General features: G+C 39.5%; 1 protein-coding gene across 1 annotated transcript in view; it reads right to left on the reverse strand.

Annotated features, from left to right (window-relative positions):
- Positions 1-17,722, reverse strand: part of fbxw10 (F-box and WD repeat domain containing 10) — a 71,278-nt gene that overhangs the window by 29,515 nt on the left and 24,041 nt on the right. The window contains exons 4-5 of the mRNA XM_073026626.1: positions 13,925-14,052; positions 546-656 (exon numbers count right to left, since the gene is read on the reverse strand). Of these exons, the coding sequence (XP_072882727.1) occupies positions 546-656; positions 13,925-14,052 (239 nt within the window). The remainder of the gene's footprint in view (positions 1-545; positions 657-13,924; positions 14,053-17,722) is intronic.

Genomic DNA, 17,722 nt, shown 5'->3' on the forward strand with positions numbered 1-17,722 from the left:
ACACCAACCTTGAATTGAACATCCAGATCTTACAACATGGATGGATAGGAAACTCCGTTAGCACATTAGCAATCCAGCATCCAAGGGACAATATCTCATTCCAATGTAACACAAACATCAATCACCCAGCACCTAATGACTACAGCGGAAGCTCAGAGGCTTGCAGAATCTGAGATCGCTGCCATCATGGTTTTGTCTACTAGGATTCAGTATGTGGCAGATTATTCCAGCAGTCCAGGAGACAAATAATGGGAGAGCAGTGATTAATTTAGCTGTCAAGTCAATCGGAATCCTGGACTAACAAGGATGGACAAACAACCAATATGCAAAAGAAGGCAAACTGTGCAAATAAAAAAGAACTCTTACAGATATCCCTGAAATAAATAAAACTTCAAAGATTTTCCTCTCAGTAAAATTTTTCTCTTCATCTCTAGATTCTCCCACAAAAGGAAACATCCTCTCAGTCTCCACACTACAATCCACTCATAAACTTATATATTTACAATATAAATACACAGACATGGTACTCTGTTTTTTATACATACCATTTTATCAAAATTCTTCATTGGTATGGTGAGCCCATTTTCATCTACTCTTGGCACTGGAACGTAACAAATTTTTGCATATACCGCACTTACATTCTGAGGTACAATTTCCTGAAAAGTAAATACACAATGAGGAATATATCTTATTGACAGCACCTAAAAAAGTAAATATTATAGAAAAAATGCCTTTTTTCCCTTAACCACTGATTTTTTTCATCATTTCATATATGTTGCAAATTAAGCATTTTTTTCATTGATAATTTGCGCAATAAACTATGTTATGTTTCATTTTTCCTCACTCCACAATATAGTCCATGGTGATATGGCCACTAATGACTAGAAACTTATAAAGTACAAGCTCAGTGTATGTAACCCCTAATATTTTCACGTAGTATAAGAAGCTATTCAGTTCCCAGGCAATGTTCTCTGCAAATTGTGCAGCTAAAGGGAGAAACTCGTAAATGATAGATAGATAGATAGATAGATAGATAGATAGATAGATAGATAGATAGATACTTTATTCATCCCCATGGGGAAATTCAACATTTTTTCCAATGTCCCATACACTTGTTGTAGCAAAAGCTAATTACATACAATACTTAACTCAGTAATAATATGAAATGCATCTAAATCACTAACTCAAAAAGCATTAATAATAGCTTTAAAAAAAAAGTTCTTAAGTCCTGGCAGTTGAATTGTAAAGCCTAATGGCATTGGGGAGTATTGACCTCTTCATCCTGTCTGAGGAGCATTGCATCGACAGTAACCTGTCGCTGAAACTGCTTCTCTGTCTCTGGATGGTGCTATGTAGAGGATGTTCAGAGTTTTCCATAATTGACCGTAGCCTACTCAGCGCCCTTCGCTCAGCTACCGATGTTAAACTCTCCAGTACTTTGCCCACGACAGAGCCCGCCTTCCTTACCAGCTTATTAAGATGTGAGGCGTCCCTCTTCTTAATGCTTCCTCCCCAACACGCCACCACAAAGAAGAGGGCGCTCTCAACAACTGACCTATAGAACATCTTCAGCATCTCACTGCAGACATTGAATGACGCCAACCTTCTAAGGAAGTACAGTCGACTCTGTGCCTTCCTGCACAAGGCATCTGTGTTGGCAGTCCAGTCTAGCTTCTCGGCTAACTGTACTCCCAGATACTTGTAGGTCTTAACCTGCTCCACACATTCTCCATTAATGATCACTGGCTCCATATGAGGCCTAGATCTCCTAAAGTCCACCACCATCTCCTTGGTCTTGGTGATATTGAGACGCAGGTAGTTTGAGTTGCACCACATCACAAAGTCCTGTATCAGTTTCCTATACTCCTCCTCCTGTCCATTCCTGACACACCCCACTATGGCAGTGTCATCAGCGAACTTCTGCACATGGCAGGACTCCGAGTTATATTGGAAGTCTGATGTGTACAGGGTGAACAGTACCGGAGAGAGTACGGTTCCCTGCGGCGCTCCTGTGCTGCTGACCACCGTGTCAGACCTACAGTCTCCCAACCGCACATACTGAGGTCTATCTGTCAAGTAGTCCACTATCCAATCCACCATGTGAGAGTCTACTCCCATCTCCGTTAGTTTGTGCTTTAAGATCTTGGGCTGGATGGTGTTAAAGGCACTAGAGAAGTCAAGGAATGTAATCCTCACAGCACAACTGACCCCATCTAGGTGAGAGAGTGATTTGTGCAGCAAATACGTGATAGCATCCTCCACTCCCACCTTCTCCTTATACGCAAACTGAAGCGGATCCTGGGCGTGCCTGGTTTGTGGCCTCAGATTCTGTATTATCAGCCGCTCCATGGTCTTCAAATGTGACAATGAACAAAATCTCACATCATACTACAACGTGCCAACAAATCAGTGAAGTTTTCATTCACAGTACATCAAATTCAGTTCTCCACTAAGCTCAAATGCAATATTACAATAGGCATTAAGTGATCCTAATTTTTATTTTTATATGTTACCTTAATTTTTCATGTCATGTTTCATGATTATACTCCCTTGAAAACACATTGATGGCTTATATTAGTGGTTGGCTTATATGGCTATAAAATTAAATCACTCGAAGCATAATATTTATAAAGATTTATCATAATTTAAAAATAATAGGCTAAAATTATCATGAAAATAGACAGAATTAAAAACATTAACATAAAGTACAATTTGAATATAGCAGTATTATATCATAATCTTTTGGTTTTTTTTAAAATAAACTATTTTTATGTACAGTACTAGTTTAATAATGTATGTATGCTAGCAAGTCACAATGAAACTTTCCAAAACAACGCCATATCTCTATCACAAAAATACAACTATTATCATGTAATTTGTAAATATATTATTGTGTATTTTTGACATTTTAATTAAATATTTGAGCTGCATGGAGTTACGTTACTTTACAAGCATTTGGGGAAACTTAGCCTGCTTAGGGATGTTCAGCATGGCTTTGTGAGTGCCAGGTCATGCGTCACAAGTCTAATTGAATTCCTTGTGGATGTGACAAAGCATATTGCTGAAGGTAGAGCAGTGGATGTGGTCTATATGGATTTTAGAAAGGTGTTTGATAAGGTTCCCCATTCTAGGCTCATTTAGAAAGTCAAGAGGCATGGGATCCAGAGAAACTTGGCTGTGTGGATTCAAAATGGGATTGCCCATAGAAATAAGAGGGTGATTCTACATGGGCATTTCTGCCTGGAGGTCAATGACCAGTTGTATTGTGCAGGGATCTGTTCTGGGACCCCAGCTCTTTGCAATTTTGTAAATGACTTGGATGAGGAAGTGGAAGTTAGTAAGATCGCAGATGACATGAAGTTTGGTGGAGTTGTGGGCAGTGTAGAAGGTTGTCATAAGTTATAACAGGACATTGACAAGATTCAGAGCTAGGCTGGAAATTGGCAGATGGAGTTCAACCTGTAAAAAAGTGAAGTGAGTCACTTTGGAAGGTCGAATTTGAAGGCAGAATACAGCGTTAATGGTAAGTTTCTTAGCAGTGTGGAGGAACAGAAGAGGGAACATGGGCCTACGTCCATAGATCCCTCGAAGTTGCCACGCAAGTTGATGGGGTTGTTAAGAATGTATATGGTGTTTTGGCACTTATCATTCAGGGGATTGAGTTCAAGAGCTGCACGGTAACGTTGCAACTTCATAAAACCCTAGTTAGACCACACTTGGAATAGTCTGTTTAGTTCTGGTTGCCTGATTATAGGAAGCATGTGGAGGCTTTAGAGATGGTACAGAGGAGATTTACCAGGATGTTTCCTGGATTAGAGAGCATGTCTTATGAAGATAGGCTGAGCTAGCTGGGGCTTTTCTTTTTGGAGTAAGGGACAATAAGAGATAACTTGATAGAGGTGTACAAGATAATAAGAGGCATAGATTCAATGGTTAGCCAGATACATTTTCCCAGGGCAGAAGTGGCTAAGACAAGGGGGCATTATTTTAAGGTGATTGAAGGAACGTATAGAGGATATGTCAGAGGTAATTTTTTTACACTATGAGTTGTGTGCATGGAATGCCATAAACCATCAAGTCTGCTCTGCCATTCAATCATTCTTTCTTCTCCCTCCTCAGCCCCACTCCCCAGCCTTCTACATGTAACCTTTGATACCATGTCCAATCAAGAACCTATCAATCTCTGCCCTAAATACACCCAATGACCTGGCCTCCACAGCTGCCTGTGGTAACAAATTCCACAAATTCACCACCCTCTGGCTAAAGGAATTTCTCCACATCTCTGCTATAAATGGATGCCCCTCTATCCCGAGGCTGTGCCCTCTTGTCCTAGACTCCCCACCCCCACCCCACCCCATGGGAAGCATCCTTTCCACATCTACTCTGTCTAGGCCTTTTTAACATTCGAAAGGTTTCAATGAGATCCCCCCCTCATCCTTCTAAATTCCAGCGAGTACAGACCCAGAGCCATCAAACGTTCCTCGTATGATGACCCTTTCATTATCAGAATCAACTTTGTGAACCACCTCTGGACCCTCCCCAATACCAGCACATCTTTTCTTAAATGAGGAGCCCCAAAACTGTTCACAATACTCAAGGTGCAGGCTCGCCAGTACCTTATAAAGCCTCAGCATCACATCCCTGCTCTTGTATTCAAGACCTCTTGAAATGAATGCTGACATTACATTTGCCTTCCTCATCATCGACTCAGCCTGCAAGTTAACCTTAGGGTATTCTCCACATGCATTCCCAATTCCCTTTGCATTTCAGATTTTTGGATTTTCTTCCCATTTGGAAAATAGTCTACACAGTTACTTCTACCACCAAAGTGCATGACCATGCATTTTCCAACATTGTATTTAACTTGCTACTTTCTTGCCCATTCTCCTATTCTGTCTAAGTCCTTCTGCAGCCATCCTGTTTCCTCAACTCTACCTGCCCTTCCAACAATCTTTGTATCATCTGCAAACTTGGCAACAAAGTCATCTATTCCACCATCTAAATCATTGCTATACAGCATAAAAAGAAGTGGTCCCAACATCATCTTCTGTGGAACACCACTAGTCACCGGCAGCCAACCAGAAAAGGATCCTTTTATTCCCACTCACTGCCTCCTACCAATTAGCCAATCTCTAACCATGTTAGTAACTGTCCTGAAATAACATGGGCTCTTAACTTGTGTCACCTTTTGAAAGTCCAAATACACAACATCCACTACGTCCCCTTTATCTATCCTACTTGTAATCTCCTCAAAGAATTCCAACAGGTTCATCAGAGATTTTCCCTTAAGGAAACCATGCTGACTTTATCCCATCTTGTCCTGTGTCACCAAGTACTCCATAACCTCATCCTTAATAATTGACCCCAACATCTTCCCAACCACTGGGGTCAGGCTAACTGGTCTATAATTGCCTTTCTGCTGCCTTTCTCCTTTCTTAAAGAGTGGAGTGACATTTGCAACTTTCCAGTCCCCTGGTACCATGCCAGAGCCCAATAATTTTTGAAAGATCATTGTTAATGCCTCCACTATCTCTAACACTACCTCTTCCTAGGGTGCAGTTCATCTAGCCCGGGTGGCTAATGTACCCTTAGGTCTTTCAGCTTTTTGAGCACCTTCTCTCTTGTAATGGTAACTGCACCCACTTCTCCTCCTTCACACACTACAACATCAGGCATACTGCTAATGTCTTCCACGTGACAACTGATGCAAAATACTCATTTAGTTCATCTGCCGTCTCCTTGTCCCCATTATTATTTCTCCATCCTCGTTTTCTAGTGGTCTTATATCCACTCTCATCTTTCTTTTTTTATACATACTTGAAAAAGCTTTTACTATCCACTTTGACATTGTTTGCTAGCTTGCTTTCATATTTCATCTTTTCCCTCCTAATGACACTTTTAGTTGCTCTCTGTAGGTTTTTAAAAGCTTCCCAATCCTCTATCTTCCGACTAACATTTGCTTTGTTGTATGCCCCCTCTTTTGTTTTACATTAGCTTTGACTTCCCTTGTCTGCCAAGGTTGTACTATTTTGCCATTTGATTATTTCTTCATTTTTGGAATACACATCCTGCATCTTCCTCATTTTTCCCAGAAACGCACGCCATTGCTGCTCTGCTGTCATCCCTGCCAGCAGCTCCTTCCAGGTTACTTTGGCCAACTCCTCTCTCATATCACTGTAATTTCCTTTACTCCACTGAAATACTGCTATGTCAGACTTTAATTTCTCCCTGTCAAATTTCAAGTTGAACTCAATCATATTGTGATCACTGGCTCCTAAGGACTCTTTTACCTTAAGCTCCCTAATTGGCTCCTGTTCATTACATAACACCCAACCCAGTATAGCTAATCCCTAGTTGGTTCAATGACAAACTGCTCTAGAAAGCCATCTCGGAGGCATTCAACAAACTCTCTTGAGATCCATTCACAACCTGATTTTCCCAATCGACATGCATGTTAAAATCTCCCATGCCACTGATAACATTGCCCTTTTGACATGCCTTTTCTATCCCCCGATGTAATCTGTGCTCCATATCCCAGCTACTGTTGGGAGGCCTGTATATAACTACCATCAGGCTCCTTTTACCTTTGCAGTTTCTTAACTCACAAGGATTCTTCCGATCCTATGTCACATCTTTCTACTGATTTGATGCCATTCTCTACCAGCACAGCTATGCTACCCACTCTGCCTACCTTCCTATCCCTCCAATACAACATGTAACTTTGAACATTCATCTCCCAACTACAACCATCCTTCAGCCATGATTCAGCGATGGCCACAACATCATACCTGACAATCCGTAATAGTGCAAGAAGATTATCCACCTTATTCCTTATACTCTGGGTACTGAGATATAACACTTTGAGTGCTGTATTTGCTACCCTTTTTGATTTTGCATCCCTAATACCCTGCCCCAGGTGATGGTAGAGGCACATATGTTAGGGACTTCTAAGACTCTTAGATAGGCACATCAATAATTGAAAAACGGAGGGCTAGAGAGGGAAAGGTTAGATTGATCTAATAACAGGTAGAAGTATCGACACAACATCATGGCCAAAGGTCTTGTACTGTAGTGTTCTATATTTGGTGTTATTTTCCCATGTAATTTACTATCTTATTATTTATTGTGAAATCTTGTGTGCAAACTTGTACTGGAAATTCATCATTTCAAGGATGGGGAATTATTTCACCTTGGATTGATAGTCATATCTCAAAAATAGACTAAATCTCATTAATCAGGTAGCAGAAACAAATATATCAGCTTCAAAACCAGTTGCTTTTAAACTTAACTGATTAAAAATATCCAATAAGAGTCAGCCACCATTCATCACAGAGATTATGACTTGGTTTATTAACATCAGTTGTAACTGGATAACTTTTAACTTATTTTTCAATTTTTTTCAAAACTAATTAAGAATAAACTCCAGAAAACAAAAAGTATCTAATGTCTAAAACTTTGTCTGAAATAATAAAGATGTATTTTCCTTTTGGCAGATTTACAATTTTCAATGTACTAGTGCTGTTTATACAGTAATATATTCAGATCTAATGAGTGCTTTATACCAACGTTTCCAATTTGCACCATGCACAAAGCATAATTATTTAGACTAAAATTAAAAGTACTCGTGCTGTAGCAAAAGAGTACAGAGAAAATTAATAGCATTAAATGTTCTACTCGCGTATGCACTCTTTTGTAGGACTTTGAACTTTCTATTTCAGATCTTCAGTATCATTCAGTTGCTTAACACAGTTGGCTCCCATCTCTGCTCAACGTGTGTAGTGACATTAGAAACTTGATTCAATGAGACAAATAGTCTTTAATTTAAGACAAGGTTGGATAGATTTCTGTATAGTATGGGTATAAGGGTTATAGGGAAAAGGCACTTAGGTGGAGATGAGTCCATGGTCAAATCAGCCATGATCTTATTGAATTGTGGAGCAGGCTCAACAGGCCAGATGGCCTACTCCTGCTCCTATTCCTTATGTTCTTCTTATGTGTTTGCACTTCACAGAAATCATTTTATAGGTTCCATGACAAACAATTAACTCCGCCATGGACAGTCCTAAATCCAGCTGTGAAAGGAGGAAGGTTGGGCATGGGGCTAGTAACACCATCCTGTAACAAATCCCGGTGCTACAGAAACACCAGCAGAAGCTCCAAGGACCTCATCCCTGTAGAGGAAAGATCTTCACCAAGAAGACACATGAAGTCATGTGGTGAAAGTGGAAGCCACAGGGCCAATCGACCTACCTCCCCCCCACCCCACCCCACAGGATAGAGACTGCTGTTGGTGGCCGATGCCCAGTAGGGGAGATGGGCTTAAGAAGCAGAATGACAAATAATTTAGATTCCACAGAACCCAAGTGTAGTTTTGTACCTGTGAAAGAACAAATTCAGCTTTCGGCACATCGCTTATACTTAAAGTATTGCAGACTGGCATGGTGAAGAGGATTGATTTGAAATCTGCTCTAAAATGAACTGCATGGAAAGAACTGGCCCTGTTCCATTTTAGGATTTTGTCAACCACAAGGCTAACTTCAAAATGAAGATGAAAGCAGACTATATCAGGATATAGATGGTCTGGTTAGTCAGACTGCAATGTGGCAAATGAAATTCAATCTGGGGAAATGCAATTTACTGCATCAGGGGAAATGCAACAAGGCAAGGGGATACACATAAATGAGAGGATGCTAAAATGTGAGGAGGAACAAGAGGGTCTTCTGAGCATATGCCAAAAATTGTTAAATGTATCACAAAAGGTCAATAAGTGGTTATAAACTGTAAACGATCATTTCCTGCATGAATTGAGGAATAAAAGAACAGAGAGATTACATGAGTTGTCTACTACACTTCCTGGATTACAGGTTAAACACTGCATTATTTCTGGTTACCACATTACGGACAAGCTAAAAGAAAGACAACTATATAGAAAAAGGAAATATTTCTCTTACTGGGGTCAAAAACCACAGGGTATAGATTTAAAGTAAATGGTACAAGGTTTAGAAGGGAGATATGAAAAATGTTTTCACAGGAGTTGGCTGGACTTTGGAACTCAATGCATAAAAGAGTGATAGAAAGGGACCTTCAATGCTTTATTGGAAAAATTGGTTATGTACTTGAGCAGTGACCTACGGAGCTTTGGAGTTAGTGCTAGATGGTAGATCTCAGCTGGTTAGTTCTCTAACAAGCACCATAGGACCAATGTGTCAAATAACGTGCTGTATTGCTCTCTGATTTTTATTCCTTTTTGTTCTTTTAGTTTTTTAAAATTTGTTTTTGCACTACTTATTTTAATTAACTATTTAATATATATATATATATACACTTACTGTAATTCAGTTTTTTTCTACATTTATCATGTATTGCATTGTACTGCTGCCACAAAGTTAATAAATTTCATGACTGATGCCAGTGATAATGAACCCGATTCTGATTTTTATTTGAATACATAAGTGTGAAATGTCTTCAATTCTGCTAAATGGAAAATACAACTTTCCTCTTTGTACAGGTAAGATAGGATAATTAATATATTTACTAACTAGCTCATAGATAAATACCTGTGGTCCTCTGCTGTCTGAAATGTTCTTCAGCTTTCTCCTGTTTAGGCGTACGTCTTTATTCTCAAGTTGCCTGATGCATATATCTAGGTCTGTTTCCTGTTTATTCCCTTTTCTCTTTCTCATTTTCTGTCCTCTTTTACCTTCCGCTTTCTGATTCATTATTTTCTTTATACTTTCCACTGTTTTCTTTTTTGTGATGTTGCCTAATTGCTTTCATTAATTTTATGGTAAAGACAATTATATCAAAAGTTTATTATGAAGGAAACAACTTTCTTAAAATAAGAACTGGAAGTGGTATTGTCAGTGCATTCTGGGAAATCCTGCTAAGTAAAATATCCGGTCTCTACTAACCAGGTATATTAAAAGTCCCAGGGAAGAATGGAACTGGCTCAATGGGCTTTCATTCTTCCAAGAGAATATGCGCAAACACCGCCCTTTTATCAACAGAATTCCAAGGGCAAGCAAAGGCTGTTTGCCGCATCTTCTACTACCATAACTCTTCCTTAATTACTCAACTTCCTTAAAAATATAACGACAAGAAAATAACTATCTTTACAGCCCAATATGGAAGTAGAGAATAAAAACTTCTGCATATTTTTGAAAATTGGCCCAGATATGTCTACATAGAAATTAAACAATATTAATACATCAAATTAAAGACAATCCATGGAGTGGCACGTGCTTCCTCTTGTAGAATTTAACATACCTTCTATTGTCATTGGGGCAGATGTGTTAAGCCAAGCAAAGAAAGGAATTTAAAAGTTGCCAAACAATAGCAAAAAAAACACTCCTTATCCAGTTTATAAAGGAATAGGATGTTTGACCGGACTAATAGTCTCATATTTGGAGAAATGAGAAAGAAATCTACTCAAGTGTAAAACCTATTCAGAGGATTTAGCAGAATCAAAACTCAGAGGCTATTTTTTCCTGGCTGGATGGTGTAGAACTGAAATGGTCGGGTGGTGGAGGAAGTAACGGGCAGAGGGGTGGGGGATGAAGCAAGATGAAGCTGCAGTGTCATGAACTCAGGATAAGGAGTTTGCCATTTAGGACTCCGATGTAAAACAATCTACAGATTCTGATGGCTACAAGTACTTCACATCCTCAATCTCCAGAGGGCTTAGAATAATCAGTGAATATGAATTTGCAGGATGCTTGAATGTAGAGTTTGGGAATTGATATTGGACAGTAGATAAGGCTTAGGGAGTCTTTAGCTCCTTTCTTTCTTTCATGTGAAGCAATGTCAGAATATAAGAAATGAGTTCTGGTTTAGATAGCACTGCGATTCAGTCTCCATCAAAGTCGTGGTTTAGATTTAGTTTTTTTTTTAAGTTCATAGGGCTGGCTTTGGGGACAGAGAAGCATTTAGGGTTCAGGTTAGGGTTTAGGGACAGGGATGCAGGGGAGTTAGAGTGACATGGACATGTGAGGTAGGGCTGGCAGACAAGTGAGGATGAGGGTTGGTAGTTCACGGCGAGTTGTCAGCAAGTTCCAGGATCAGAGTTCCATGCGAGCGGTAGGTATGAGGGTCAGTGACCCCCAGGGACGAGTGTTGGTGAGAGCAGAGTTCGAGGCCTAGTGCTTGAGGTGCTGCCATCTGCGATTCCAGAGTTCGAGGCCTGGAGTTCGGGAATCTCATCCAAAGTCGTCAGTGAATCCTGGGTCCATACTGAAGATCAAAGCCTGAAGGTGATCAGGAATCTGGAAGCCAAGGTCCAATGTCCAGAGCCCCAAGACCGCAAGTCAACCGGGGAAGTCGTACACTCACAGACAGAGGGTTTTTGAGTCCTCTAGAAGCTGGAGGCTGAAGACCAGAGATGGACTCTCCTGAAGGAGGAAGACTGTGTGAGTACATGGGTGGATGGGAGAGAGGAAGGAATGGGGCCTGTTTTGCTGGTGTGGTTTTGTTGAGAAGTGTGGGTGTGCTATGTAGGCACCAGAATATGTGTAGACACTTGCAGACTGCCCCCAGAACATCCTTACATTGTGTTGGCTGTTAACAAAAACGAAACAATTCACTGTTTCGATGTACATGTGATAAATACATGAATCTAAATCTGAATCTGAATGGGTATACTCTGAATGAAGAAAGGGTGTATCAATGTCTTCGTGCAAACTTGTGCTGAGGGTCTACAGAATGAATTTGCGCCATCACATCATATAAAGCAGGACGAGCAAACATAAGTGTGTATATGGTGGTACTGCAGGACCTTGGTTATGGGGAGAGATCAGATAAGCTGGTGCTGTTTTCCCTGGAGTGAATTGATAGAGGAATAAAAAATTATAAGAAGCATATATGATCGGAATCTTTTTCCTATGATAGGGATATCAAAAACAAGGCAGCGTGAGTTTAAAGTGAAGGGAAAGGGTTTAAAAGAAAATTTGAGGGGAATTTTTTATATGCCAAGTGGTCGATATCTGTCATGCTGCTGGAGTTGGTGTCGGAATAGATCGAATCTCTGTATTTAAGATATTTAGACAGGTACTTAAATAGCTGAGGTATACAAGGAAACACACAAAATGCCGAAGGAACTGAGCAGGCCAGGCAGCGACAATGGAAAAGAGTAAACAGTCGATGTTTCAGGTGGTGACCCTTCTTCAGGATATACAGTACAAGGAAATTGACGTTATACAGGCAAATGGAATTAACGCAGATGAATAAAAATACCAGCATGGATGTTGTGGGGGACAGGGGCTCATTCTGCTCTTTGTAACTCGATGACTCTATCACAATTGTGTTGGATTCAAACCTCTGTCAGAATAGACAATGATGTAATCCACTAGTCTGCTTCCCTCTTTCGAAATGTAATATGTAATATTTTGAGATGTAATATTTTGTAACCAAATCAACTGAACTAATGCATCATGACTCATTGTACTGTACCATAATTCCAAAGAGGTATCCTCTGTCCCAGTTATTTTGATAAATTACTTACCTTCATCATAGCTGGCCTATTTACACTGCCAACTGGATACAATAGGGATACCACGACTTACAAGCTGCAAAGTTATTTTTCAACAATAAACACAAAAGCCGAGAAAAAATATAGCACCAGGCTCAAGGACGGCTTCCACCCCACTGTTATAAGACTATTAAATGGTTTCCTGGTACAACAAAATGGACTCTTGACCTCATAATCTATCTCGTTATGAACTTGCACCTTATTGTTTATCTGCATCGTACTTTCTCTGAAGTAGTTACACTTTATTCTGCATTGTTATTTTTTTAAACCTTGTTCTACCTCAATGAACTGTATAATGTTTTGATCTGTATGAACAGTATCCAAGACAAGCTTTTCACTTTATCTTGGTACATGTGACAATAATAAATCAATTCCAATTACAAGTAAAATAACTGTTGCATATATTATAAATAAAGTGCCGAAAAATTAAGAATGTCAGGTAACATCTGCAGACAGAGAAAAAGAGTAAACACCACAGGTCGACTCATCACTCATCTGATAAAATGTTTTCCCTTTCTGTCTCCCCAGATACTGCCTGACAAGCTGAGTATTTTCAGCATTTTTGTATTTCTTGTTTCTCGAAATTGCAGTCTCTTTCATTCCTGGCTGCACAAACAATATTTAGCTCCTCCAATAAATAAAATGGGCATCTACCCGTAACACTGAACGCAACTGCACATGATCGAGTGCCATATCCACAGAGGAATCGGAAGGAAAATTATGGAATTTATAGAAGTCTAAACAAGTCCACGATTTTCCTTTATAATAGATGGTTGATTGATTTTCATTTTCTTTATTCAAATTGAAGCACATAATGCACAAGACGCTGCCACTCTTTTTATAAACCAGCGTATGATCCAAGAACAGTTTTGAAATTTACAGCAGGTAGACAGGACTGGAGCGGAGCTAATTGTCACTAACATGTCAGCCGACAATCTTTTTACACTGATCAGAATATATTTTTTAAATTAATATGCAAAAGCATTTTTCTTTAATTCATTGATATCTTTTAACAATTGGTCGACAATTTCTTACAAGAGATTCAGAACTATGCAATGCCTGATTAAATCTATAATTGTTCTTCATCACCATCAGAATAAAATATGTGGCTCACAATATTGTACTTTTGAAAAGATGTTCAGGGTCTTATTGGGAGTGGAATAGAGTCTGTTGACCTGTTTGCAGATCAACCTTAAGCCACTACAGAACAAAAAGGGAGAAGTGGTTATTTTAATCTTTCTTGGAGGATTTCATTACCACTTGGATACCCATTTTACTCTACATGAAACACAAAATGGATCTTTTTAAAACATTAAGCAGTCTAGCAGGAAAAAAAGGAACAGGTTGTTGGAATTGTAACATTAAATATAATTAAACACACACAAAAACTCGTTTCAATACCTGCAATTTTAAGACTTCATCAAAAATGCAGTGAAGGGCCAACAGATCTCTAGACAACTCCTTTGCCAAATATTGCCAGTGTTTTGACACAAGCATGCAATTTTGGAGAGATGCATCATCTAGTAAACCTATTAAACAAAAAGTATATATTAAGAATATTTATAGAGAACAAAGAAACTAATGAATCTGAATCTCCAGTGGGTGGTAACCCATGAAATGGGATTAGTGTTGCTGAGGAAAATTCCAATGTACAGTTCCTATAAAAAAGTATTCACCCCCCCTTGGAAAAATTTGTGTTTTATTGTTTTACAACATTGAATCACAGTGGATTTAATTTGGCTCTTTTGACACTAATCAACAGAAAAGACTCCTTACTGTTGAAGTAAATACAAATTTCTACAAATTGGACTAAATTTATGACAATTATTAAACACAAAATAATTCATTGCATAATTATTTACCCCCTTTAAATCAGTATTTAGGAGATGCACCTTTGGCAGCAATTACATCCATGAGTCTGTGTGGATAGGTCTCTATTAGCTTTGCACATCTGGACACTGCAATTTTTCCCCATTCTTCTTTACAAAACTGCTCAAGTGTCATCAGATTGCATGAGGATCATGAGCGAACAGCCCTTTTCAAGTCCAGCCACAAATTCTCAATTGAATTGAGGTCATAGCTCTGACTTAGCCATTCCAGGGCATTAACCTTGTTGTTTTTCAGCCATTCCTGTGTAGCTTTGTCTTTATGCTTGGGGTCATTGTCTTGCTGGAAAACAAATCTTCTCCCAAGTCAGTTCTCTTGCAGATTGCATCAGGTTTTCCTCCAGGATATCCCTGTATTTTGCTGCCTTCATTTAATCTTCTACCTTCAAAAGCCTTCCAGGACCTGCTGCAGTGAAGCATCCCCACAGCATGATGCAGCCACCACCATGCTTCACTGTAGGGATGGTGTGTTTTTGATGATCTGCTGTATTTGGCTTATGCCAAACACAGCATTTAATCTGAGGGCCAAGAAGCTCAATTTCAGTTTTATCAGACCATAGAACCTTCCTCCAGCTGACTTCAGCATCTCCCAAATTCCTTCTGGCAAACTCCAGCTGAGACACTGCTCAGTTTTTTTCAACAATGGCTTTCTGTTTGCCACTCTCCCATAGAACTGTGACAGTTGAAGTACCCGAGCAACAGTTGTTGTATGCACAGTCTCTCCCATCTCAGCGACAAGGATGCCTCGAGGGCCTTATTAGAATGGAACCCCATCGATGAAAGACTCCTGTATGTTCGTTTAAACTCTAAGTTCGCTAAACTGTCCATAACTGTGGTATATGCACCTACTGAGGATGCGGAAGAAGAAACTAAAGATGAGTTTTATAACAGCCTTCAAGCTGCCGTGGAAAAGATCCCGAAACACAATGTGCTCATTATAACGGGGGACCCTAATGCAAGAGTTGGGAGTAAAAACAGCAATCGTGAAAGTACTATTGGAAGGCATGGTGTTGGAGTTCACCATTCACCATTGAATGACAATGGTGAAAGACTTTGTGACTTTTGTGAAATGAACCGTCTTACAGTAGGAGGCACCATTTTCCAGCATAGAAATATCCATAAACTCATGTGGAAATCCCCAGATGGGAAAACTGAGAGTCAGATTGACCATATCATTATCAACAACAAATGGAATCACTTAACAATGTTTGGGTAAAAAGGCCAGCAGATGTTGGCAGCGATCACCATCTCCTTGTAGCAAAAGTGAAACTAAAATTGAGGAAAGCGAGAAAGGGCTCAGGCAGAGGCCGACGCTTCGATTCCAGGAAACTTCAAAACTTCAAGATACAGAGAAAATTTACACTCATACTTACAAACAGATTTAGCATACTTGGCAAAGATACGGACATGACAATCCATAATGTGATGAAGGAGACTAGTAACGAGATCCTGGGATACCAAAAGAAATGGAAAGAAGAATGGATTAGTGAGACAACCTGGATGAAAATAATGAAAAGGAAATAAATCAAGAAAAGAATGCTGAATACAACTTCCCGTCGCCTGAGGGAGAGACTTGCTGCTGAATATGCCGAGAATCACAAGGATGTTAAACGAAGCTGCAGAAAGGACAAGCAACAGTATTTTGAGACACTTGCCTCAAAAGCTGAAGAAGCTGCAAAAAATATGGATTTGAGAACATTTTACAAAATAACCAAGTGCATGAAGGGGAACTATGGAAACAAGCATGATATCACTATTAAAGCAAAGGATGGCAATACTATCAAAAACGAGAAAGGAATAACCACCAGATGGAAAGAAAATTTTGAAGCAGTTTTGAATAGACCAACACCTCGAGAAACCCCTGAGATTTGTGAGAGTAATGAAGACCTTGATATCTCCATGGAACCACCCACAGTTGAAGAAGTCCAGCAAGCCATTAGGAAAATGAAATCAGGAAAAGCACCCGGAGAAGATGAGATAAGTGCAGAAATGCTTAAGGGAGGTGGCAGAGAAATGTGTTGTGTGCTGTGTCAAATCTTTAACACCATCTGGAAGAGTGAAGAAATACCCGAGGAGTGGAAAACTGGACTTATTGTAAAACTGCCAAAGAAAGGAGATTTAAGTATATGCGACAATTCAGAGGTGTTACACCCCTCTCAATTACAAGCAAAGTTTTCAGTCGCATCTTGTTAAATCGGCTCTCAGAGGTTGTAGAAGATATCATCCAGAAAGAACAAGCTGGCTTTAGAAAAGGTCAATCTTGCATAGACCATATATTCATACTAAGACAAGTTCTCAGACAATATGCAGAGTGGAACAGCAATCTTTATGTACTATTTGTGGACTTAGAAAAAGCTTTTGACAGTATCCACCGAGAACAACTCTAGAAAATTTTAAGAAGATATGGATTCCCCCAAAAAATTGTAAACATCATCCAAATGATGTACAAGGACTTTCAGTGCAAGGTGATTTGTGGAAAGCAACTGACAGAAAGCTTCAGGATATGCACAGGAGTTAAACAGCAATGTATCCTATCACCTTTTCTCCTTATTTTAGCAATGGATTGGCTTATGAGGGAAACAGTCACAGAAAAGAAACGGGGTATTCAATGAACACTTAACTCAACACTTGAAGACCTAGTTTTTGCTGACAATATCAGTCTGCTAGCGAGTCATCTTTGTGACATTCAGGAGAAATCAGACAGACTTACATCATATGCATGGCAACTTGGGATGAACATTCAAGTGAGAAAAACAAAGATCATGAAGATGAACACTTCCAACCTCCAACCAGTAATCATCAATAATCAGCAAGTGGAAGAGGTAGATGAGTTCACATACCTTGGGAGTAAAGTCAGCACTGATGGAGATAGTGGTAAGGACATATTACCAAGACTATCTAAAGCAAATCCAGCTTTTGGCAGCCTCAATGCAGTTTGGAAATCCACACAACTCAAACTTAACACCAAAATCAGATTTTCCAAAAGCAATGTCCTAAGCGTGCTACTTTATGGAAATGAATGTTGGAAAATGACAAAAGACATCTGCAAGAAACTTGACACGTTCCAGACAAAATGTCTACGACATATCAAGAAGATCTTCTGGCCTGAGAAAATCAAAGACCAGGACTTGCTTACATCTCGCAATATGGAATCAATCTCAGTTTGTGTGAAAAGAAGATGATGGAGATGGCTGGTCCATGTAATGAGAATGCCAAATGATCCACTAGCAAAAGTAGCACTAAGGTGGACCCCACAGGGAAAGTGAAGTAGGGGCAGGCCCAAAATGACTTGGCGAAGATCTGTGGAAGCAGA

This window comes from Hemitrygon akajei, chromosome 22 (genome assembly GCF_048418815.1).
Source record: "Hemitrygon akajei chromosome 22, sHemAka1.3, whole genome shotgun sequence".
NCBI lineage: Eukaryota > Metazoa > Chordata > Chondrichthyes > Myliobatiformes > Dasyatidae > Hemitrygon > Hemitrygon akajei.